The 23,975-nt window shown below is 45.6% G+C and overlaps 3 protein-coding genes across 3 annotated transcripts; all 3 read right to left on the bottom strand.

The window, feature by feature from the left end:
* Window positions 1-345: 345 nt before the first annotated feature.
* On the bottom strand, window positions 346-4,073 carry LOC133900885 (CDK5RAP1-like protein). The gene is made up of 3 exons (XM_062342156.1): window positions 3,754-4,073; window positions 1,500-2,554; window positions 346-948 (listed from the first exon to the last, which is right to left on the bottom strand). Exons 1-3 carry the CDS (start codon window positions 3,981-3,983, stop codon window positions 446-448), a joined length of 1,788 nt encoding a protein of 595 aa, XP_062198140.1. The 5' UTR covers window positions 3,984-4,073; the 3' UTR covers window positions 346-445.
* A 3,893-nt stretch (window positions 4,074-7,966) lies between these two features.
* Window positions 7,967-10,982, bottom strand: LOC133900831 (uncharacterized). Its single transcript, XM_062342083.1, has 2 exons — window positions 10,428-10,982; window positions 7,967-8,379 (listed from the first exon to the last, which is right to left on the bottom strand). The coding sequence occupies exons 1-2, from the start codon at window positions 10,863-10,865 to the stop codon at window positions 8,218-8,220; spliced, it is 600 nt and encodes a 199-aa protein (XP_062198067.1). The 5' UTR covers window positions 10,866-10,982; the 3' UTR covers window positions 7,967-8,217.
* Window positions 8,243-20,203, bottom strand: LOC133900830 (non-specific phospholipase C4-like). Its single transcript, XM_062342082.1, has 5 exons — window positions 19,474-20,203; window positions 17,916-18,325; window positions 17,657-17,827; window positions 17,165-17,505; window positions 8,243-8,379 (listed from the first exon to the last, which is right to left on the bottom strand). The coding sequence occupies exons 1-4, from the start codon at window positions 20,094-20,096 to the stop codon at window positions 17,165-17,167; spliced, it is 1,545 nt and encodes a 514-aa protein (XP_062198066.1). The 5' UTR covers window positions 20,097-20,203; the 3' UTR covers window positions 8,243-8,379.
* Window positions 20,204-23,975: the final 3,772 nt, after the last annotated feature.

Here is a 23,975-nt window from a genome sequence, read left to right as displayed (position 1 = left end):
AAGAGAATAAAAAAGAAGCCACAGAATACATGCATCCTGATGAACAGAGAACAGAAACTGCTAAATCCTTTTATCATAGATTTGCAGATATAATCAATGTGTTATTGTACAAATTTCATTATTTCCTCACTAAAAAACATTTCAAGCTGAAGCGTGCAGAAAAAAGCAAAAACTTTGTCAACATTGCTTGACCTTTACATGACAATACAACCGTCAAACGATTCACAAGAATATCAGACTTCATGCAAGACATTCTTTTGACTTCAGCTGCTAATAGCATTGCACCATGCGGCCATATCAAAACGAAAAAAAAAATAACAATTTACCACGAGGCCAAGATGCATGTGCCCAGTTAAACTTCTCTAGTTTAAAATTATAGTCATTTGAAAGATAACTGCAAGGGTTCTCTGATTCAGTTCAGAACTGCTACACACTTCAATATTCTTTATGCAGCAACAGCGTGTGCTTCGGACACAGCATTTTTGTAGAACACACTCAAGCTTGTGCGCGCAATTGGCTCCCCAAACAACGTTGCTGTCGACGACCTGAGAATTTTCACCTCAACAAAGTCACCAACCACAGGCTTCCGCACTTCATCGCCTTCAAATGTATGTGGTACAGGGACACTAGCAAATGAGACCCTATGCCCCCTATCCGTCTTTCCAATCAGCTCCGTTTTGGGAGCCCGCTTGTTGGGTCCCTCGACAAGAACGAGTTGTACTGTACCTATTTGAGAATCATAGTTCTTTTTTGTGGTTTCACGGAAGGTGTTGATCAGTTCTGTGAGTCTCCTCTGCTTAACATCTTCGGGGACATCATCCACGTAATTTCGGTGAGCATGAGTCTTTTCTCTCATGCTATATGCAAACATGTAAGCCATATCATATCCAACAGCCCTTACAAGGCTGAGAGTCTCGGCATGTTCATCTTCTGTCTCTCCACAAAAGCCTGTGTAATATACATCAGAGATGTACTTACCAAATTAAAATAGAATAATCTAATAAAGTGCACGAACAAAACATCTGCAGGTTGCCCGATGGATCAAAGATAAGAAAATTGCATGCCACTGCAGATGATGCAAGAAATGCAGCATGTCAAAGTGTATATGTGACAAATAGATTACCTCTACCGTTATAACTGACAGATCAAAAAGCAATCTCAATCTTATTTAAATAGCATTCATAGCACAAAGACTCCATATGTCTTGTACCCTAACAGCTTAGTATCACAATAAACGTGGTGCTGATGTGAAAGTACTGCAGTACAACTAAGTACCATTAAACTAAATCTTGTTCATGTTTAACTATGTTACTCCATTTAAACTAAGGAATGAACACGTTTTACGAATGAGCAAGGGAAATCAATGGAGGATGTGGATTCAATTAAGCCAAACATGGGGCATGGTCTGTACGGAACCTAATTCTAAATTGTAAATATCGTATATATATTGTTATAAACAGAGGTAAGCCAACTGTTGATTATGGAAAGAAATTGCTTACCACATATGAAATCACTGCTTAGCCCAACATCTGGAATAACATTACGAATTTTGTGCACAAGCTCTAAGTACGCTTCTCGAGTATAACCCCTCCGCATTCTTTCCAGGACTGCAGAACTGCCTGTTTGAGCTGGCATGTGAATAAGTTTGCAGATATTATGCTTGTCCCTCATCAAATATAGGAGCTCATCTGGGAAATCCTTTGGATGTGGAGAGGTAAACCTGAACCGCATCTCAGGGTATTCCAAAGATAACCGATCCAGGAGATCAGCAAAACGGAACCCCATATTCTTCACCCTGCACATGCTGGAAAATCCTTCACTAAGTTGCCAGTTTTTGCCAGGCTCCAACTCTTCTACTTCAGAAGTGTCATTATAACTGTTTACATTCTGACCAAGAAGCATTACTTCCTTCACGCCTTCTTTCCACAGCTCACCAACCTCTCGGACAATAGAAGACACTGGACGGGACCTTTCCCTACCTCTAGTGAAGGGAACTATGCAGAACGAGCACATATTGTTGCAACCTCTCATAATTGACACAAATGCCGTAACCGAATTTTCAGAGATCCTTACAGGGGTGATATCAGCATAAGTCTCCTCAAGAGAGAGAAGTGTGTTCATACCCTTATGCCCATAATCAACTTCCTGGAGCAACCTAGGCAAGTCCCTATATGCATCAGGTCCACAAACAACATCAACCATTTTATCAGAATCGAGAATTTTCTCCTTCAGTCGCTCTGCCATGCACCCAAGGACAGCAATCTTGGGAGGCCGCAAAGATTTTGATCTCCCTTCAGCGACATTAGCTTTCCATTCCCTTTTTAGAAACCAAAAGTAGTTGAGCCGCTGCCAGACTTTCTGCTCTGCGTTGTCACGGATTGCACAGGTGTTGATAAATATTATCTCTGCACTCTCAGGGTCAGGGACAATTTCATCATAACCTTCATTTTTCATGATAGAAAGCACAATCTCCATATCATTCACATTCATTTGGCACCCATACGTCTCGTGGTAGATGCGTCCCTTGCTTAACGTTGTTGAACCAGACACTAAACTAGCAAACCACAAACACAAGGCACGGTTATATTTCGTGTTAGCACCAATTACTGCAGGCTGCCAGAAATCAGAATGAGAAGCACAAATTGAGCATGATACGTTGGAACAGTGACACATATTTTTTATAAAAGAAAAGGACCAAGGAATTCAACTATTTCAAATTTGGTGCCATAAGAAACAGAACTATCTATGACCAAAAAAGTGGAATAACTTGGAATTGATGCATAATTACTGCCAAGTGCCAATTAGTCCGGTTGCAACCTTCTTAAACACCAAAGGCAAAATCAATGCTGATTGAAGCAATACCAAGCTAAAGAATCATTCCATCCTTTTAACACCCAGCCACCCACTGGTGCATAAATCAACTAAACAACTCTTCTTGTGTGTGTTTTATGCAAAAATAGTAAGATTTCTAACTCTACACAATGGCTATTTCACCTATGTTTTACAGTCTTACTGATGACCTAACAAACGTGTTTTCCATTGATTCACATCGTTTTTTAAATTTATCTTGGACAAAACGGATAACTGGTACCAAGGTTCTAGAGCATGCACATGCACAGTCCTTAATTCATCCACGATCAAAACATATTCAAAACCAAGACTATTGAGTGTGATGAGCCTACTAGCAAGCTTCATGCTGTGCAACAAACCTATAGCAAGCTTGGCACCCCATATAGACATATAGAGCCACAAGATGCACACGCCGCCAATCACTTCTTCTCCAAATCTCATAATAATTCCTAGTAACTCGCACTACCCAGTAAAACTCATGTCAAGCAGACTCTACAATGTACCAAGTCATTGATTCCAGCTCCGCCACCAGCCTACTCAAGAACTCGCCACACTCCATTGGGAGACATAACTTAATAACATGCGAGCAATATCTTCTAGCCACAGTGAATCAAAGAGCCTCCATCTCTACCCATCCAAGAAACAGCCGTGCAGTTTCTTTTCTACTTCCCCCTCTCCTTCCTTCGGCCTAAAGCCCAAGTCGCATGAATTTGAGCCGCATACATGGCAACACTTTGGCTCCACTTCCACCAGAATCCCTAGGATCCCAAACGAACACCAACCACTACTATCCGTACTCACATTGCCACGCAAAAAGAATCGATATTTAACACTACAATTTCGAAGGAACGAGCAGAGTAGAAGTTTGGGAGGATGGGAGATGGGAAGGAACCAGGGCCTTACTCGGTCTGCGTCTCGGATACGGCCGCGGCGGCTGAGGCGGCGAACGGGCGGGCGAGACGGCGAGGAGGAGGAGGCGGCGGCGGGAGGCGCCGTGCGGCAGGGACGGCGGAAGGGCGGGGAGTGGGGGCGGAGTAGGGACGGAGCGACGCCAGGAGGAGGAGGCGGTGGCGGTGGCCGCCGCCGAGACGGAGAGCGGCGGCGGCGGTGAGGGGGGCGAGCGGCGCCACCATCGCGTTCGGGTGTGGGCGGTGTGGTGGTGAGACGAGAGGAGAGGAGGGGGACGAGGGGTGACGAGAGCGGCGGCGCGTCAGGGGCCTTCTCGGATAACCGATCGGGGTCACGGCGTCCGTCTGATCGATCATCAGTGGCTAGGAAATTCGCTGTTCGAGAATGGAGAAGTCCATTATCTTTTTTTTTTTTGGTGAAAGGAGAACTCCATTCTCATTCATGAGGATACAAATTCTTCCGTCCAATTTCCTTGTGCATGAATAATTCTTCGCTTTCTTTTCGAATTGATCGAAATCAGAGTTTCTCACAGTCTTCATATATTTCAACATATATTGGATCATTTTGGTCAAAAGCAAATTTGGTTCATGGCTTAACGCACAAGACCATATAAAATAAATACCTAGGCTCAAAGTCCCACTCTGCCACCGGTGATGAGGCATGGCTTCCACACATACAGTACTAAGCGCAATCTGAAGCAGCGTTGTCTCGGGTTGGCTTCACTCGAAAGGACAATAGCATGTTTGAGATCCCGGATTGTTTGGCTAAGGGAGGGGGACGCTAATACTTCCTTCTTATATCTCCACGCCCGACATAGAAAGCGAAAGAATCTCATCGGGAAACTTCAGGATGGTTAACATTTGTACACCGGCCAAGATGATAAACAAGAGGTGGCATTCAACTATTATAGGCAGCTGCTTGGTTCTGCAGAGGACCGTTTCCGTACCTTGGACCTTGAATCCTTGTAGATACCAACTCATGACCTCGGTGTTCTTGAGGATCCTCTCACGAAGGAAGAGGTGTGGTCGACGGTTAAACAACTCGCGCCCGACAAGTCTCCCGGGCCGGATGGATACACAGACCGCTTCTACCGATGCTGCTGGCTTATCATCAAAGACGACCTCATGGCAGTTTTGTGTGCGGTGTTTGACAGGGATACAAGGAAATTGGGGATGCTCAATTCAGCCTTCCTCATGTTGTTACCCAAACATGTTGAAGCAATTCAAGTCAAAGATTACCGCCCCATTAGCTTAATTCATAGCTTTGCTAAGTTGGTGGCGAAATTTTTTGTGAATCGGCTTGCTCCAAGATTGTCGTCCTTGGTGTCTACTAATCAAAGCGCTTTCGCCCATGGGAGGTGCATTCAAGATAACTTCTTGTTGGTGCAACAGACTGTACGCTTTCTCCACCAACAAAAAGAACCGAGGGTCTTACTCAAGTTAGACAAGGCGTTTGATTCTGTTTCATGGTCTTTCCTTTTGGCTATCCTCAGGCACTTGGGTTTCGGTGTGTGGTGGCGCAACATCCTTTGTGGCCTTCTATACACGGCGTCCACCTGGGTGCTCTTGAATGGGGAGCCGGGGGAGGCAATTCAACACCAGCACGGTCTGCGGCAAGGGGATCCATTGTCACCCATGATGTTCATTCTTGTGATGGATACCATAAACGCGTTGGTTGTTTGCGCGAGTGAGGAAGGACTGTTGCAGCCCTTATCTTGGCGGCCACTTCAGCACAGAGTTTCCCTTTATACGGACGGCGTCGTGCTCTTTCTTCGGCCAGTTCAATCTGACCTTGATATGATCAAAGATCTATTAAAGCTTTTTGGGGAAGCTTCAGGCCTGAAGACAAACATTCAGAAATGTTCAATCTCTCCAATCCAGTGTAGTAAAGATGACCTTGAAGTGGTATGTGATGCTATGTCGTGTGCTGTAAAGGAGTTCCCGTGTACCTATTTGGGATTGCCGCTCTCAGTTGGGAAATTGACGAAAGCGCAAGTGCAATATTTGTTGGATAAGATAGCTAACAAATTACCGTGTTGGAAAGCCACCTTGATGCATCCTGCAGGTCGACTGACTTTGGTACGTGTTGTGCTGACCTCCATTCCAATCTATCAGCTCATCGCTTTGGATCTTCCACGTTGGGCTGTCAAGGCTATAGACAAACCAGGTGCACTTTCTTGTGGAAAGGAAAGGCTGAGGTCAAAGGTGGACATTGTGTTGTTGCATGGAGCAAAGTTTGTACGCCATTTGAGCTTGGTGGTCTTGGAATTCATGACATCAACACTTTGAACTGGGCGCTCCGTATAGGGATGTCAATGGGGAATTCCCCGTCGGGGAATGGCTCCCCATCTCCGTCCCCACACGAAGGAAAATTTTCCGTCCCCGCCCCCCCCCCCCCCCCGCTTGCGGGGACTATTTTCTCCCCATCCCCGTCCCAACGCGGGGAATGGAGACCCGACGGGGAACCCGTCCCCGCCCACCTGGGCCGACCCGCACCATGCCATGGCGCCAGGCCGTGCCTGGCTGGGCTGTGCGCTAGCGCCCGCCTGGGCCGCGCATCTGGCTCCCGCCTGGGCTGGTCGCGCATGCCTGGGCTACCATCGTTGGGCCGAAACGGGTCCCCAGGGGGAAACGGGGACGGGGAATGCTTCCCCATACCCGTCCCCGCTAGACCCGACGGGGATATGATTTGTACCATTTATATCCCCGCAGGTGACGAAATCTCCCCATTCTCATCTCCTAATAGGGGAATTTCTCACGGGGAATCGGGGATCGGGTCCTCATTGACATCCCTAGCTCCGTATGAGATGGTTGTGGTTTTAGAAAACACAACCGACTAAACCATGGGTAACTTTCAGCTTGCCGGTGCACAAGAATGTCAAGGCCTTGTTTGCTATCTCCATTACCTCCACGGTTGGTGATGGCCGGAACTCATTTTTCTGGTCTGACAGATGGTTGCAGGGCCAAGCTCTGGCAGAACTTTCACCTACCCTGGTAGCTGCGGTTGGTAAATGGTGTTTTAAGAAGCGCATTGTGGCTGAAGCACTGCATGATCACAGGTGGGTGAAAGACATTACTAGGGGCCTCAATGTTCAGGCGATTTCCGAATACCTGCAGGTTTGGGACCACGTGGAAGGGGTTCTGCTTTAGCCTGATGTGTCGGATATACACACATGGAAGTCGGCCGCATCAGGACAGTACACGGTGAGCTCGGCATATCATACTTTCTTTATCGAAAAGATTGGCTTTGAGCAGCGGAAGAGGCTATGGAAGACGTGGGCTCCACCGAGGTGCATGTTCTTTCTTTGGCTTGCCATCCGAGACCGATGTTGGATGGTGGATAGACTGGCCCGGTGAGGTCTCCAACATCCGGCTCACTGCCTGCTGTGTGACAGAGATGAAGAAACAATACAACACCTTCTCACGAATTACGTCTTCACTCGACAGCTTTGGTTTGGCATATTGACACGAGTGGGGCTTGTGCATGTTGTTCCACAACCACCTGAGGATAGGCTCAGCGAATGGTGGTGCCGTGCAGCGGTCGAAATTCCTAAGGAGAAGCGAAAAGGTTTTAACACACTGCTCATTTTAGTGGCATGGCCAACCTGGAAGTTTCGTAATGTTGTGTTTTCAATGACGTGAGGGCTGACGTGCAGCGGTTACAACAAGTAATCTGGGAGGAAGCTACACACTGGTGTTTAACCGGCGCAAAAGGGTTGTCACAACTATTGGACTAGAAGGAAGCTGAGGAAGGGTCGTTTCTTAGTTTCGTGTCCTGTTTTCTCTTTTTGAGTTTGTGCTTTTCTCTTCTCTTCCTTCTGTGGTGAGTTTGTTTCTTTTCATTTCTTTCTGTTTCTCTTTGGTTGCTTTGTTTTTTGGGGACTACGGGCAGCTCTACTACCGGTTAAGAAAAAAAAAAGTACTAAGCATCTGTTTGATAGAGTTTCATATCCAAGAATTATTGGAGCTGAATAATCCTAGTTTCAGAAATTTATAGAGTTAAGAGCTGTGAATACATCGATAATATTTAGATGAGTTATTTTATTTTTATTTTAATCTAAAATTAAAGACTTAAACAATCTCATCTTAACTTATAAACTCAAGATCTAACATAAAGTTAGGAGTTAAAACCCTACCAAACATGGCCTAAACATGCCACTAAAATAACACGCGCCATCACATTCGCTGGTTGAAAAGCACTGCAGCCATTACATGAACAATCGATAATTTTTACTGCGAAAGAGAAACGGGTAGACTATTTTTAAGCCTGATTCCGTCGCTACAACCCAACAAAAGGAAAATATACACTGCTTTTACACCTAGAAAAACTAAACAAATACTATCAATCCGCTAAAGAATTGAAGTATCAACGTTGCTCATTTTCATGCTTGCTAAACAAAATGTGCTTTGTGAAATTATCTTGCTCAAGGATCTGGCATCACGATGATGGAGGCGCGCTCTAGTTTCCTTCATGCCGAGATGGGTGCTCCATCTTCAGGAGGTGATGGAGACCGGAGATAACATGCTGCCTGCTGGTTGGTACTCCAGTCTTCGCTAAAGCTCTGCCATGCTTGTCCAGAAGCACAAAGCAAGGGACATATCTGATATCATAATGCAGGAGCTGCAAATGTAAAAAATACAAGTTGCTGTTAGAATGTTGTAATATCCACAACGTTGTACGGTGATGGTTCAACACGTGATGCAGATATGAGAAAAGGTCCTGAAAGAAAATGACAAAACAAATAGTAGGCTATCTCTAGGACAGAAAAGAAGCAAGGAGTATCCAAAGCCAAACAACATGAAGGAAAGGTTAAGGGAATTGGAAAGTTAACAATACAAACCAAGGATTACAAGATGCAATAGGACAAACGAAATAAATTTACTCATTCAAGGGTGGCAAAGATTTCAAATGTTATTATTGCTTCCCATCATGTTGGCATAAATCATCATAAATAATATGAAGCAGCAAGGGGTAGAAGGGGAGATGAATACATCAGCTTAAATTGTAAAGTAACTGAGAATTTTGCAATTTTCACTTCTTTCATTTGTGCACAGAATCATCTTATAGTGCATTCCATGCTCTTGTGGACTTCAGTTGAAAGAAAATAGCTATTCTCCAAGCCTAGAGACTGTCTGTATCCTTTGATTGGGAAATCTACAAGGCAGTAAACGAAGAATCCCTACATCACTTTCGTGAGAACCTATAATTGTCACGTTTCCTATAGTTTACGTGGCAAAGAACAATTTTCTATTTCACATAGAAGTTTGGAGAAGTATGATCTCCAACCCAATGCAGACACACGCAAAAGAGAAGAATAAGGCCATACTCCAGACTTGTTTGGTAAATAAGGACCGATATTTCGTGGCAACAGAAGAATAAATTGCAATTCACTGCAGGATTATGTTAATTGTTAAATATGAAATCTTTACAATCAAAGAATAAGAAATACAGAAACATGTGGTTATTTCAGCACCTAACATGACAGAATAAAATGTAACTATTTTGTCCAAATGGGAAAGTTGATAATCTCATACTTACCAATGTTTGAAGAAGGAACAAAAAATAGAGTACAACTTACTTTTACAGTTATACACAAAGTTGAAACTAGTCCATGTTTCAAAATTGTAGCAGGCCAACCAGAATTATCACACAACTCTACATGAACAAATTCTCAGAGCAGGTTTTCCATCAACCTATCTTGAGCTCTCTACTCTTGTTCTTCTGAAAAATTACCAAAAAACCTATTGATCTATTTATAAAGATAATAAGTACTAACTAGCACATGGTAAATGCACATCTTACCACAGTTTTTTTTTTCCTTTGGACACCATATGTCTGTATCATAAGTACCTAAAAATTTAAAGTAAATCATAATATACATACAGAACAACGATTGATTGACGCTACATTGGTTAAAAACTGGTGCGTCTGAGCAGAAAGTAGATATCATACTGAGATGCTTGGTTGTAACCAAACAGTCTAGAGGGCCAGGCATATTCAACTTCAGCAGATTACAGCTTCCACCAAGGCTCCATTTTCAACCATCAGACAAATCATCACCAAGTCACACTAATGTCTGGAACCAATGCCCACCAGATACTACCGCTATAGTACAGAGATCAGTTCAGGCACCATATTTCCTTATCTTCACCGCAGTATATTGTGGAACAATGCTACAAGAGTGATAGCTCATATCTACGATACAAAGCTCCTTCTCACTCTTTCACTGTTCTACAAAGTACTTAGTACTAACGTGAGAATCCTCACAATGCCCAAGAACAAAAACAAACCAAGGAGATAAAGATGATTACTACTCATGGTACTATGGCTGCGATGTGCAATGACATTGGCCCTAAAGCAGCGCAAGTGACATAACTCGATTGCAACCTTTGGCCAAATGGTGTCATAACCCAACTAATTCTTCGAAACCTCCACTGCAAGTGCTAAATCCGAAAATGAAATCCAATCATCTCGTCAAAGATTACTCTTTTACCATACAACCTACATATTTTCTAATTTCTGAAAATCACAACACAATACATCAATTCAGCACATAAGCAGAGCAAGACTAATCCAACTAAATTACCATTGCGAAGACTAACCCAAATCGACAGAACAAACCTACAGAATTGGCTGAACAAAGCATTTGGCAAGAAGAGGAGCCTCACCTCGGGGAGCCACCGGTCGTCCTCGGCGTCGGCAAGCACGAAGCTGGCCGAACCACCGGAGCCTTCCTCGATCTCCTGCACGATTCCCTGCAGCGACGCGCACAAGCGACACCGCGGCGAGTAGAACTCCAGCACCGTCGCGGGCCTCCCGCTCGCCAGCGCCGCCGCCAGGGCCCGCTGCTCCGCGTCCCCGCGGTCCGCCTCCACCGCCGCGGCGCCGGTGTTCCTCTGCCGTCCCCTTCCTCCTCCGCCGCGGACAGAGGCGGGGGAGGGGAGGTCGCCGGCGATGAGGAGGCCCTGCGCGAGGGTGCGGACGGACTTGAAGAGCCAGGGGAGCTCGAGGTCGCCGCAGGGGCTGGGGCTCGGCGACGGGTTAGGGTTAGAGCTCCATGGCCATTTGAAGCAGACGAACGGAAGGGGCTTCGCGGTGGCGCCCATCTCCGGCGGGTGGGTGGCCGCCGGCGAGGGGAAGGGGCGAGGTGTAAGGCGAGGCAAGATTTCGGTGCTGAGTTTTGGGCCGAGACGGGAGTCACTGACAGTTGGGGATAAGTGGAGTAAATGGTCCCAGATGTCAGAGACCGCATTCAAGGTCCAGGCGTGAACAGTAGAGGACGGTGGGTCTCAGGTTTGACCGAGCTCCCGTGAACAAAAGTCTCCGACGAAGTTATTGTTCGGAAAAAGTGATTATCCGACTGAAAATAATTTTATTGGATAAATTTTATGATAAAGTAATCCTCTACGGAAATGAATCAGGAGAAACTGATTTTTTTAAGTTTCTAATATCCGGTTCATTTTAAAAATCACTTTGAAAGTTAAACTTTCAAACTGCAAACTTCTGTTTAACAGAGATCCTATTAATTTCACTCTAAAAATTAATTCGAGAGTTCTATCAAACAGATCAACATACTCACGCGATAGGATTAGGATTATGGGCTTGCCATGTATGTATAGAACAGTAGCATTCATGGGCTCTTATAGGCCTCATGGGCAAGAAACTTGTTGGCCCATTCTTAGCCGATGTAGATTGGGTTGGGCTTCCGGGCTCACTTGCTGGTCCACTTCTTCCCATGCCTTGATAAGGCCTTTGAAATTTGAATATTCGGCTTCTCGCGTAGCTCGTTGGTTTGGCGCCTCCACCTCCAGTAGGTCGCTAACAGCATTTCGCTTTCTCTGTCTCTAAACAAACATTTCGCAAGATTTTATATGCAACAGTTCAATTCCTACAGGGATTGGAAAATCCTCACACGTTCTGTAGGTGCCCAAACATGATTATGTATCCTCTCTTATTCTCAGTTTTTTGAGCTGTCCTTATTGCTCACTGAACTGTACAATGCCATGAACACGGCCACCAACTACAAAACCAAACATTCGTTCGCGGATCAACACCATTACATCGCCATACACAACACAAGCAAAGCAATCCATAAACAACTGGCATTATATTTCAAGCATGCACCCCCTTTGGCCCTTTGGCCTAACCAATGCCATCCATTGTCCAAACACGAGCTGGCAGTGCTTGCTACCAGTTGTCAGTCATTCCCTCGATGAGTTTGTCATTGTCATAGGCGCCGATGGCATGGTCGTAGTTCAGCGTGGTTGCCCAATTGTCCCTAGCTTTGTCTGAAACACCAAGTTCTCCCATTGCTCCTCCACCCCGGCCTCTGTGGACCACAACCGCACCGACTCTCGCAACTTGGCTGCCATTGCTATATATAATACCTAGTCCCATTAGTGTATTTGATTTCGGCCCGTGTGGCCCAAGTGTTCCGGTGTGGTAGGTTTAGTACCATCTTGATAGTTTAAATATGATGGGGCCAGCTTATAAGCCTTCACGCTCCAAACTTAGCATCTTTGGGTTAACTCTTTTACATGAAGTAAGAATAAAAGTGTAATAGATGTGCTATACGTAGCGGGTCCGCCCTACAAGTGGGATGGGCTCTAAGTGAATTTTGGAGGCAAAGTGTTACAATTGTATCTTGATCGAACACGGATGTAGGTTCATGAGCAATGATGGCATGTATCTCATTCTTGATACCAATAAACAAAATCATCGTACCCCTTTACAAAAGGGAGGGTGTTATCCAAATGGGCACTGGCCAATTCAATCAGGGCAATTTGAGAGGTGTGAGGCCTCGCCAAGGCTCTGCAAACTCTGGCTCTCAATGTCCCACACACCGATTTCTTGCTTGTTGTGTTTACCGTAATTCATAAATTCAGTTGAATCATCCATATTGTAGGCGCAGTTCGGCTTCAACTCGGGAAAGTCTGCGACCAGGAGGCACATTGAGCCACTGTAACCGAGAAAAGGAACATGATTTCACAAACCATCCAGCTTCACAAGCCTTTGTTCATGGCTGTCGACCTTTTAGAGCTGCATCTTAGCTGTGTGGAGTTCCACCAATGGGTCGACAAAATCATCATCCGACTCAGTCTCCACAAGTGTGGTCGGTTCGTGCTCATTCCTGAGTCTTCATGCTTGCAAGAGCTTGCCCCATGGCATGTGGACGAGATACTTGTATGGTTGATCCCCATGGTTCAGCTTAGGCATTATCTTCCTGGCCACCGACGAGGACCCATTTAGGTCCAAGGTGTAAATCAAATCATCAGCGCGCAATACATAAAACAATTCATCCTTGTAGTTGTATGCATCGCCATGTTAGAAGTTGCCCTGCCAAAGGCCCGTGCAGTCCCCCGGTGGGATCCACGTCCATCACTCATTACTAGGTCTGGTGAACGAGAGCTTGCCGAGCGATGTGTTAGGAGCAGCACGACACACGCGTGTCCGCTGATGGAGAGGTCGCAAGAGAGGACTGCCCAGTCGTACATGCAGTCCCACGCTTCACTGATGTGGATGGGCACAAGCTCCCCTAATTTGGTGCATACATTGTACATATGGTTTCCATCCTCATCCATGGAGGTGAAGGCCTCTACGTTGTGCAATGTGGTGATGGGAAAAAGTGCGACACAGCTGACGGTGAGAGGGTTCATGAGGTGGAGCTTGATGACCTCATCGGTAACCACCAGCCAGCTATGTGCCGAGCCGATCAGCGATACACCACAGAGTTGTAGGAAGGGGATCCAGAAGTTGGAACTGATGGAGGGGTAGTAGAGCGTAGCAGCATCACAACCGAGGCCTTCGCGAGAGTAGAGCAGGCAGGATGGCTGCTGTAGGGATGGGAGGCGCATGAGACAGTAGGGGCGTACACGATGTGCAGACGATGCCCGAGCAGATGAGGTTAGGGATCTCAAGCTCACCCATCAAGGTGATGAGAATTTCTTTAGGCAGCTGCATCTAGCTCAGCAAGATGGCATCGGCTATGACGTACTCCATGGGTGGTGGCTCTGGGGCATAGACATAACAAAACCTAGCAACTGCCAAATGGGGAATTGGCAAGGTGGGGGTGGGATTAGGACTGGTAATGGGCCAAGGCCCACACCTAACCCCATCACAACCAATAATTTTTTAAGTGGAGCCCAATCCTTATCCAGCCCATCACTATTTGATTGGATCCAATCATAATCCTATTATGGCCCTTTCTGGCCCCATGAGCCAAAGCTGATCTACAAAAAGCTGATTAGGCCAATGAAGTGGAGGAGACCCTAGCGCAAGGAGATAGGGATGGCAGCGAGTCGACTCGGGGCCAGGTGGAACAAAACCACGCCCGACCCGAAACCCGTCAGCCTCAGCCTGACTTGAACCCAAAATGGCTAACAGGCGAAAACTGGCACCCGAAACCGCACCCATCGGGTGTCTATTGGGTTTCGGGTGTCCCGCCTCTCCCCACACGACCCATCCGTCCTCTCCTTCAATGTCTTCCAGTTGAGATTCCATCTCTCACAACAAGCAAGCAAGCAAGGGAGTAGGAGAATGGAGATGGAGACGGCAACAAGCACGTAAGTGGATTCCTAGAGGATGGCCTCATTCTGATCGTAGTCAAGTTCCTTGAGCACGAGCAGTAGCAGCTGGTCGCTGGCGCATAGCAGGTTGGCCGTGAACTCCTCTGCGATTGACTCATGCGTGGTCAGCGTGGCGCTCTACCTGGTCGAGTTTGGACCCCACCAACCGTCACTTAGTTGCCCCACCCCCCAACCGTCCAAGCGCGGCCACGCCGGACTGCCCGCTCTGCTCCCCACCAAAACCCTATGCTTTTCTTTCGAGTCGCCGCCTGCTCCTATGAATCTACGGACGGTGAGGCTAGATCTGCAGACAGCGAGGCCTGATCCATGGTGGCGTGTGGACGATGGCGGCCAGATTTGTGGTGACATGTGGCCAGAGGAGCTCTGAGGAATGGCCGGCCGGGCATGTGGGCCTGTCCGGTGTGGCCGAAGGCCGGTTGGGCAACTGGGCCATCATAACTACAGAAGTGGGTCGACTATCTACTGTTTCGGGTGACCCGATGGGCACTTGCGGGTGCGGGTGAAAATTGAAACCCAAGCGTGTCCCGATAGACATGTGGGTGGAAAATAAAACCCGAACCGGACTCGTTGGACGTCGAACCCACGGGTCCAATTGCCATCCCTACAAGGAGTGACGCATCTAGGAAGTAGACTCGACCACACACTGGCACAACATGAGGGTAGGTGATGCCAAGCGGCTAGCGGGAGCGCGTCGAGTTCGACTCGGCAAAGATGTTGCCGTCCCACCAGGAGTGCCTGCAATTCCAGTCGGAGACTGGTGAGATGTGTTGCTCCCTCTGGAGGGTGGATTTCTTGGACCTCAATGATGCAGTTGGAGTACCGAGCAACACCAGCGCAAGGCCCTCATCATGTTCATCCCCCATGGCTCTGTGAGGCACTGTGATAGAGCAATATTGGCCCCCAAAGTAGGACCAACCCAAGAAATAGATCTGATTGGAGGGAGGAAGGGAGGGAGAGGGAGGGAGGATAGGGAGAGGTGCTCACATATCACCTCATCGGAAGATTTTTGGTACTCAGAACCGCCACCACCGCAGCGCATAGAGAAACGAGAAAACTTCTATCTTTTTTGTTCTGAGAGAAACAAGAAAACTTCTATTGGACAAATGACAAGACAAAGAGGGCTTCTAGCCTTTCACTACGACCTACGGGTTGAGCCCCTTGCCAGCCCTTTCCTAACAAGGCCTGATCCAATCATACCCTCTCCTTTCCATAGTCCATAGTGGACCTGTATACATCAGCCCACGGATTGGCTAGCCCATTTAGCCCGCATATAGGTTGGTCCATTACCACTTACCAAGCCTAGGTGGGCTGGGACGAGCTAGGGGCATATATAAAGGAACGACCGGGCTACCAGGGGCGAAGTTAGAACCAAATTGACGGTGGTGCATCACATCATATATAGCACATCTAGTAATATATACAATTCTAAAGTAATATGGTGATCATTATAAACCATTTACTACTAAAACATTGTTTAAACCTGGTGCATATGCACCACCGTAGTTGTACTTGGCGTCGCCCCTCGGGCTACGATGCATCAGAGTCGAACCCATATTCCTCACCGGATTTGAATTCGTATAGGACACTATTGTTCTTTTTTCTGAGTTAGAAATGAATTCACATGGAACACAGATAAACCATATTCAATATATGAAGAATTTAAGGAAGATAGTCGTGTTGCAAGGGAGTGGGGACTCCCAATGGATTTGTTTGGTCGCTCGCACCACTTTAGCCTGGCATCATGTACCAATCAACCTTGTTTGGTAGATTCTATTGGTTTGGGCAGGCTGGCTAGAGGAGAATACAGGGAACCAAGCACACTCACATGTCACACATGTGAAAATAAGCCTTGAAACCATGCAATCCAAAATGGCTAAGCACCATAAGACTTCATCACATCCCACCCCCACCACATTAGCACTACTAAAAAATATTGATCACTGCCGTTTCAATTGGCATCACTGCTGGTTTTGGAAACGACAATGACTAGTTGGCGTTATTAATTCATCATGTGATTATTACCATTAGAGTTCATCCTTTATCGAACATATATTTTTGTAGCATTTTATGTTTCATTAGAGTTGAGCCAACATAAACATAGAAGAATAGTTACAAATATCAAATTATTTGTGAGCTAGATTTGGGCACCTTAATTATATCAAATAAAAAAGTTGTCAACTACAAAGTTTTAGATATCGTCAAGAGCTATAATTTTTATATAAAGTTTGTCTCCATTCAACTCCATATGAAAAAATTATGAATTTCTAAAAATATGATATCTTTCATTATCATTGCCGATTCATAATAAGAACCGCAGTGATACTTCCTCCATTATTACTGCTGTTGTAAAAAATTCATTTCCACTACTGGTTCATATAAAAAACCAACAGTAATAATATCAATGGTGGTTCTTGGTACGAATCAGTAATGATAATTAGTTTCACTGTCGGTTCTTTTCGGATGTACCTTTTAATACTAGTTCTTAACCATATGGGGGCAAGAACGAGTGTTTCTGTAGTAGTGTAGTCACAATTTCTCCCGTCTCTTTTTCTCTAACCCATGTGAATAACTCACGCACTGAACAAAATTTTAAGGACCTTATTCAAGAATATGTTAAACCTAATTAGAAAATTTGGAAAAGAGATATTTAATATTTTACATGTGATTCACAAGAATATTGTATTTGAGTTGTTGAGTTTTATATTTGAACATCATGTATCATGTTTTTAGATATGCATATATGCACACTTACAAGGCACCCAAATATAAATTCTACTTTCGTATGCATCGATGCCGGCGGGACGGACACGCACGCTCACCTAAGCTTTGAAGCATGGGAAGCAACCGCACAGATTGGACGCGGAGGACGACGCCTGTGCCGACCCCGGCGCCGGCTTCACCGTCGGGATGTGCGACCCGTCCATGCCGCACTCCTGGCACCGCTGGCACTCCTGCTGGAACCGGCCGAACGCGGCGCGGCAGTACTCGGCGGCCGCTGCGACGGTCATCCCCTCGATGAGCTTGTCGGTCTCGTAGGCGTCCGTGGCGTGGTCGCCGTTCAGGGCGGCGCCCAGCTGCACCAGCTCCGCCTGGAACTCCGAGATCTCCCGGTGCTCCTCCGCCTCCGCCGACCGCAGCCGTACTGGCTCCGGCAGTTTTTCTGCAATTGTATCAGATCCACCATCAGTTATCAAACACGGTGACCGATGGATCCGTCGTGCATGCCAATGACTCAATGCTAGGATCTGTGAAGTTTTTGTTAGATTGAGGCGTTGCTGCAACTGCATGTCACTGCTTGCATTGTCACGTACCTGGGCAGTCGGTTCTTGGAGTGGCGCGCGTGAGAACGGAGTCGAACGTGCCGGCCCAGGCGTCACGCTTGGTGAGGAACTCCTTGAGGTTGAAGATCTTCTTCACCGTCGCCGGGATGGACGAGTGCTCGTACTGCGACGTCGGCTCCGGCCCTGACGGCCGGTGAACCACTGCAAAAATGCTCCGCGTCATTCCCTGCCCATGCATGCATATATATATATATACGAAGTGGCAGCGGCACATAATTATAAGTAGTACCTGTGCCCGGGTCGATCCATGGCGAGATGAAGAGCGCCGGGACGCGGACGCCGAGGCGGTCGAAGTTGAAGCTGACGGGGGCGGCGCTGACGATGCCGTCGGGGCTGGGGACGCCCGCGATGGGGGTGGGGACGTGGTCGAAGAACCCGCCGTGCTCGTCGTAGGTGATCACGAGCAGCGTCTCGTGCCACTGGGGCCCCGACCGGAGCGCCTCGTAGACCTCCTTGACGAGGCGCTGGCCCTCGGCGACGTCGTGCGACGGGTGGTCGTCGTTGCCCGGGAGGAGCTTGAGGTCGAGGTAGCGCTGCTCGATGACGACGTAGTTGGGCAGCTTGCCCTCCTTGCAGTGACGCTTGAAGTCGATGTCGTACGGGTGGAACTTGCCGAAGTACTTGAGCTGACGCATGTTCCTGCATGCATGCCATTGATTTTGTAATCACGTCTGAGTACATCAAAAATCATGCATATCAACTAGTGTTAAGACCACCGGTTCAAAAAAATTCTCTGGCCGCCGAACTGGTTTTCGCTCGGTCTTTAAATGATCACGACTTCTAAAATTGTCGTTACTCCATGTTACTTTACACTGGAATTTTATGCACAGATCCATTATATGTCAGAACATTAGACATACAGCTGAAAAAAAAATGTAACAAAACTCGAGGCCAGATCGATGGTCAACTGTGCACCTCGTCCATTTCAATTATAACTACAAGTAATCTTAGTAGTGATGATCTGGGGCCGGGGCTGTTTGGATCATCAGAATATCCTTCGAGATGTGCCATTTTGGAAGCCTGAAGTCAACACATGATCACTGCATGCTCTACCAGTACGTGAAGCAACCATACACACACACACACACACACACACACACACACACACACACACACACACACACACACACACACACACACACACACACACATATATATATATTAAGCTATAGCAGCAACACAAAGATATAATATATTTCAAAATTCCTGCCTGTTTGTTTTTTTTAAAAAAAAATCTGTTTCAAATTTTACTCTTCTACTCTAAGCACAACTTGACACTTCTGTACTGTTTTTTAGTGTACATCTTCCATAATATTCTATAGTATGACTAGTTAAAATCAGCACGTCCATTGTGCTTCCTTTAGCGGTTATCTCCTTTACCGTAAGTAAACAATTGTACGAGCGCTGATAACTTTGTACAACTCCTTTATAATCAGGCGACCAAAAGGCTAAAATCACTTGGATGGTGGCTCATAAATTGAAGGGCACAAAATGACTAGTTGTAATAGAGTTGAATTGATGGGTTGCCCGACAGAAATAACATGCTCATGTGCCATTTGAACCACTGGAGGTAGATCGACCAATGACAAATCCCATCTGAGTTATAGAGACCAAAATAAGCTTCCAAATATCGGCATAAAACTCATCCACAGAACACATCGCAAACATCGCCAAATTAATCAATAATTAAAACATTAACAACCATATTAGTATAACTCTTTACTGCTACACAGCAAGCATGGCGGTATCGCTATCGCATGCTTGCGGGCATGGAGCCATGGACTGACCTGTAGAAGAGCACTGACGGCGGGAACTGGTAGTAGACCCCGAAGGAGCGGCCGGCGTCGTGGAGGGCGTCGAAGATGGTGCGCTGCGGGAGGCCGTCGCGGAGCATCTTCTTGTCGTTGCTGACTAGCCCGTGGGACGTCGCCGAGTGCACGAACATCCGGCTGGGCTGTGTCGACGACGGCACGGACGCGAACCACCGGTCGCACACGGCGAACTCGCGCACCAGCTCGCGGTACACGGGCACGGCGTCGGGCCGGAACCCGTTCATCACGGTACGCGACATACCGGCCTTCTCCTTCTCCGCCTGCTGCGCGAACCCGCTCATCGGCGGGACCACCACGCCGGGCTTGGTCGCCGGCGCCGTGTTGCCCCAGGTGTAGGGGTCGCCGTACACCTGCTCGTAGATGGCCTGGAAGGAGTGGCCAGGGTCAGGGTCCACGTACTCGGAGCCGTCGCCGAAGTGGACGGCGGGGGAGGACGCGTCCCCGGCGACCGCGTGGTTGAGCTCAGCCCCCGTGACGCCGTTGATCTCCGGGTTCAGGGACTTCATCCAGCCCAGCATGTGGTCAAAGGAGCGGTTCTCCTGGATCAGCACCACCACCGTCTTGATCTTGTCCGCCATGGGAGATGGACGAGCGAGCTAGATTAGGGCCGGAGGCCGGAGCTCGATCTCTTGGTGGCTGCCGGCCGGCGAGGCTGTCTCAAGTACTTGAGGTTGGAAGAGAAGGCACACTAATAAGGACTAATAAGGACAGTTTAGAGCTGTTTTACGGTGGTCTATACTATCTGTAAGCAAGAAATAGTATAAATTTAATCTGACCGTTCACGTGATTAGATATTTTTTAATTACGACAGCAATGTTAATATTTACCCACCATACTATTGAAGTGCACTGCAATCTTTTTTATACCTAATCCGTAAATAATCGTTCAACCAAATAACCAGCATTCAGGTCAGTCTAAACATTAAACCTACGAATTTACACGATATAACTACTATACTATTTTTTTTTCAAAAATACCTTTATACTACATATACTTCTCTCATATACTACATATACTTCTCTCATATACTACTTATACTACTTCTAAATAATGGGTAGTATTCTAACCAATCTAGAATATTTGATTAAAAAGTAGATGGCTTAAGTTTGTGTGAGACCATCGTAAAAATTTTCTTTATTTGGCTCTCACGGTGCAGGCGTGTGAAATATGGTGACAGGGTTAGGTGTACCTCACGAAATTGTTTTGCTTTTGTTACGGCAAAGACTCTTTCAAGTTGGCAATGAGAGCCGCAAAAAAGCGAAGATGCATATTAGATGTATTGTAATTGAATATTATATCAGCGGTTAGGACATCTCTCTCAGCATCTCATCATGAACACAAGAAAAAGTATATATATGAACAAGAACACATGTGCTGGTGGAGCTTCTCTTTATTATATCATCAATTAATATTCTTCCATTTCGCTTGCTTACTCATAACTACAGCTAGTGTAAATAAGAGGATTAAGTCATCCTGCACAAAAGTTATTATGAGACGATGGCATAATTGACCATTTCATCTAGCGTGAACTGATTCCTCAAAACCAAATTCATGATGACCGGTTAGGGTCAAGGACTAGTGTAAGGAACAAACATGTGTTTTGTCCCCAACCAGAACTTATATCTTAGGACACTTGATCTACACCCATGAGCCAACATCATCCCCATCCATTACATATATAGCTCACTAGAAATTCTAACCAACCATCACATCTCTTCTTGTCATTCCCAATAACCCTTCCACGTCACAAGTAGAGTATTTAAATTGATGTGTAGAAACAACTCTTACAATGTAATATCAAATTGTTGTTTCCTACGTCTCCAAAATCACTTAATTTTTATGTGTTCTATAAACAAATTCTTCATACAGTCAACATAATGTAAGCTACACAATTCCCTAGTCTCGAATATTATGTCCAAGACATATCTTTAATTTCTTTTCATGTCAATAAAAAGCCTAGTTCCTGCTAGAACTTGTACGAAATTCCCAATAACCCTTCCACGTCACAAGTAGAGTATCTTATATAAGATGTAACTTTTTTCTACTCATCTTTAATTTCTTGCCATGTCAGTAAAAAGCCTAGTTCCCGCTAGAACTTCTATGAAATTACCCGTTTTTGCCACTCCTTAAATAACCCAACCAATCCCATTGTTCCCAACCCCGCCCCGCCTGGCCGGTTCCCCACCCGAGTGCTCCACCTTCACTCGTCAAGGATGACTTGGTCCCTTATCCTATTCTGCAGCAAAGTCGCATCACCAACCATCTCCAACCGCTTCCCCTCTGCTCCTGAGCCCTAGATCTGGATCAACCGAGGTGGTCACGCTCCCTGACCAAAAAGGCCATTCGCACTCCCGACCAATGCTGCCTCATCATTCCCGATCCGCGCACCTCCGCTCCTCCCTCCCTCAACGGCTCTTACCCTCCTCGGCCTGTGTCACCCCTAACCCTCCCTCAGCTTCCCGACGTATTGTCACTGCCATCCCTAGGCATCCTCAGGTCCCAGATCTTGTCGTTCCCGACCTCTAGCAATCCACTTGCACCACAAAGAAAAACATGTGTCAATAACGCACCCACCAAACCAAAATGACCTCTTCATTGAGGATTTATATATGTATGAGCAAATTTCATAAAATTATACCTATGTGCGACAAATTATCACAAAACAATACTTCTTTACACCCTTATCACCAAACTTTTTAGCTAATTGCTAAGTTAATATGGTATGTGTTGAATAGTGTAGTATTCTTATGAATAGACCCAAATATGTGTAGCTCTATGATAATAGTGCAAACAAGTGCAGTTTTGTGATAATTTGCGCCCATATGTGTAATTTTCTGAATTTACTCAGTATGTGTCGATAATTTACTGATATATAGAACTCTTCAATTTATATCTCTACAAAAAAATGAAATTTGAAGCTAAAGATAAATCACACTTAATTGTACCAGTTTGAGCGCCTAGCAAGTGTTGGTCCTAATCTTCCGATAGGAGAGATAACTATCGATTTTGGACTTTGGCAGTGAAGTGAAGCCGTCAAGGTGGCACTGTAGAGTCGGCCACCAATAAGGTGGCATTGTTAAATTCTTTACTTCTTGCCACTTTCACTACTCAACAGACCTAAATTTCAAAAATTGCTCAACGGGTGCAAATTCATATTGACTAGACCTAAATTTCAAAGTTCTGAAAATTTTAGTAGAGATAGAGGTATAAATGATCTATATACCCACCAAATTTCACTACCAAGATTACTTTCTTTTTGCAATGAATGAAAAAATTACAAATATTAAAGAATAGTGAAGTTTTCTCTATTCGCTATGTAATTGTTAACGCCAAGGATTTGGCCATGCTATGAGCTTTCGTGTGGCTAAAAGGGCCAGATTTGAAAATTTAGTGGGTTAGAGTTTATTTCTAGAGTATTAATTAAAAAGTTAAAAAAATTAAAAAAAAGAATATCTTTATTCTAGTCTCTGCATAAGTTATGCACTCAACTATACATTATTATAAAGTCCAGCCATAACTGTGGATAAGGGACCAACAAATAGACTGAAGTTTTAAAAGTAAACTCGGTGACAATCAAACTTAAGCACAAAGCCTGTTACAAGACATCCACCCATGCTTGGCGAAGATCTCCATAACAATCGTTTTCAAGGTGCGGCATGCCATTTTCTTCTCCATAACAGTCGTTTCCCAGGTGTGGCATGCCGTTTTCATCGCTTCCCTCTCTTTCTCCTTCTGAAGGAGAGACCGGTATCATGCCCAGTGGGTGCTCCTGAAGATAACCTGTATATAGGAGCTAGGTTTTGTCTTACCAAACATAAAATTATTTCTACTCAACCATATTACCCAACAAAGCGTACTTGTCCTAAATAAGATTTGTAATCTCATAGTTAAGTTGAAGTTCTATAGTCAGCTCCCGAACAAGTGTGCTACAGACTTTGTGGTGCTAAATCAAAAGCAATGTGTACTATCATCCATATGAATTTAGCAAAATGGCTATAAAAAAATAGGTGTTAGATCGTCTCATTATTACTAAAAAGCAACATTGTTGACTACATTTCTAGTTGTGTTTAGCTAAATTATCTTTCGTGAGCACTACTTCTTTGTGCAAATACCATAAGAATATTTTTATTTTTACTGGGAGTTTAAGTTTCCATATAAATTTGTTAGTATGAATAAAATTCACATTAACAGGCCCTATACATGCACTTCAAATTCCAAAGCTGTCGCTGCCGCCGGAATCACACTCATAGTAGACTAGAGAAAATTTCTTCTACTGTTAAACTTTGACTTTACGTGGTACCTTGTCTGGATTACTCATCAGTACCTTCTGCTGCGGGAGTACGACACCAACACGTGCTACTTGATACACTGCATCACTGATCTGTGCAACCAAGTCACGCACTTCCGTGGAAGATTTGCACCGCGGCGCGCACGCAGACAAATCCCCAGAGCAAGGG

Source organism: Phragmites australis, chromosome 19, assembly GCF_958298935.1.
Source record: "Phragmites australis chromosome 19, lpPhrAust1.1, whole genome shotgun sequence".
Classification (NCBI taxonomy): domain Eukaryota; kingdom Viridiplantae; phylum Streptophyta; class Magnoliopsida; order Poales; family Poaceae; genus Phragmites; species Phragmites australis.
Note: the sequence above shows the minus strand (reverse complement) of the source record. Positions and strands in the feature narration are given on the sequence as shown.

Excerpts from the sequence above, each read along its gene's own strand:
- LOC133900885 (XM_062342156.1), bottom strand. The coding sequence starts at position 3,983 with ATGGTGGCGCCGCTCGCCCCCCTCACCGCCGCCGCCGCTCTCCGTCTC. Across the intron at positions 2,555-3,753 it reads GTATCCGAGACGCAGACCGA|TTTAGTGTCTGGTTCAACAA; the intron begins GTAAGGCCCTGG and ends GTGGTTTGCTAG. Across the intron at positions 949-1,499 it reads AAGCAGTGATTTCATATGTG|GCTTTTGTGGAGAGACAGAA; the intron begins GTAAGCAATTTC and ends TATATTACACAG.
- LOC133900831 (XM_062342083.1), bottom strand. The coding sequence starts at position 10,865 with ATGGGCGCCACCGCGAAGCCCCTTCCGTTCGTCTGCTTCAAATGGCCA. Across the intron at positions 8,380-10,427 it reads ACGACCGGTGGCTCCCCGAG|CTCCTGCATTATGATATCAG; the intron begins GTGAGGCTCCTC and ends TTACATTTGCAG.
- LOC133900830 (XM_062342082.1), bottom strand. The coding sequence starts at position 20,096 with ATGGCGGACAAGATCAAGACGGTGGTGGTGCTGATCCAGGAGAACCGC. Across the intron at positions 18,326-19,473 it reads CCGTCAGTGCTCTTCTACAG|GAACATGCGTCAGCTCAAGT; the intron begins GTCAGTCCATGG and ends GCATGCATGCAG. Across the intron at positions 17,828-17,915 it reads ATGGATCGACCCGGGCACAG|TGGTTCACCGGCCGTCAGGG; the intron begins GTACTACTTATA and ends GCATTTTTGCAG.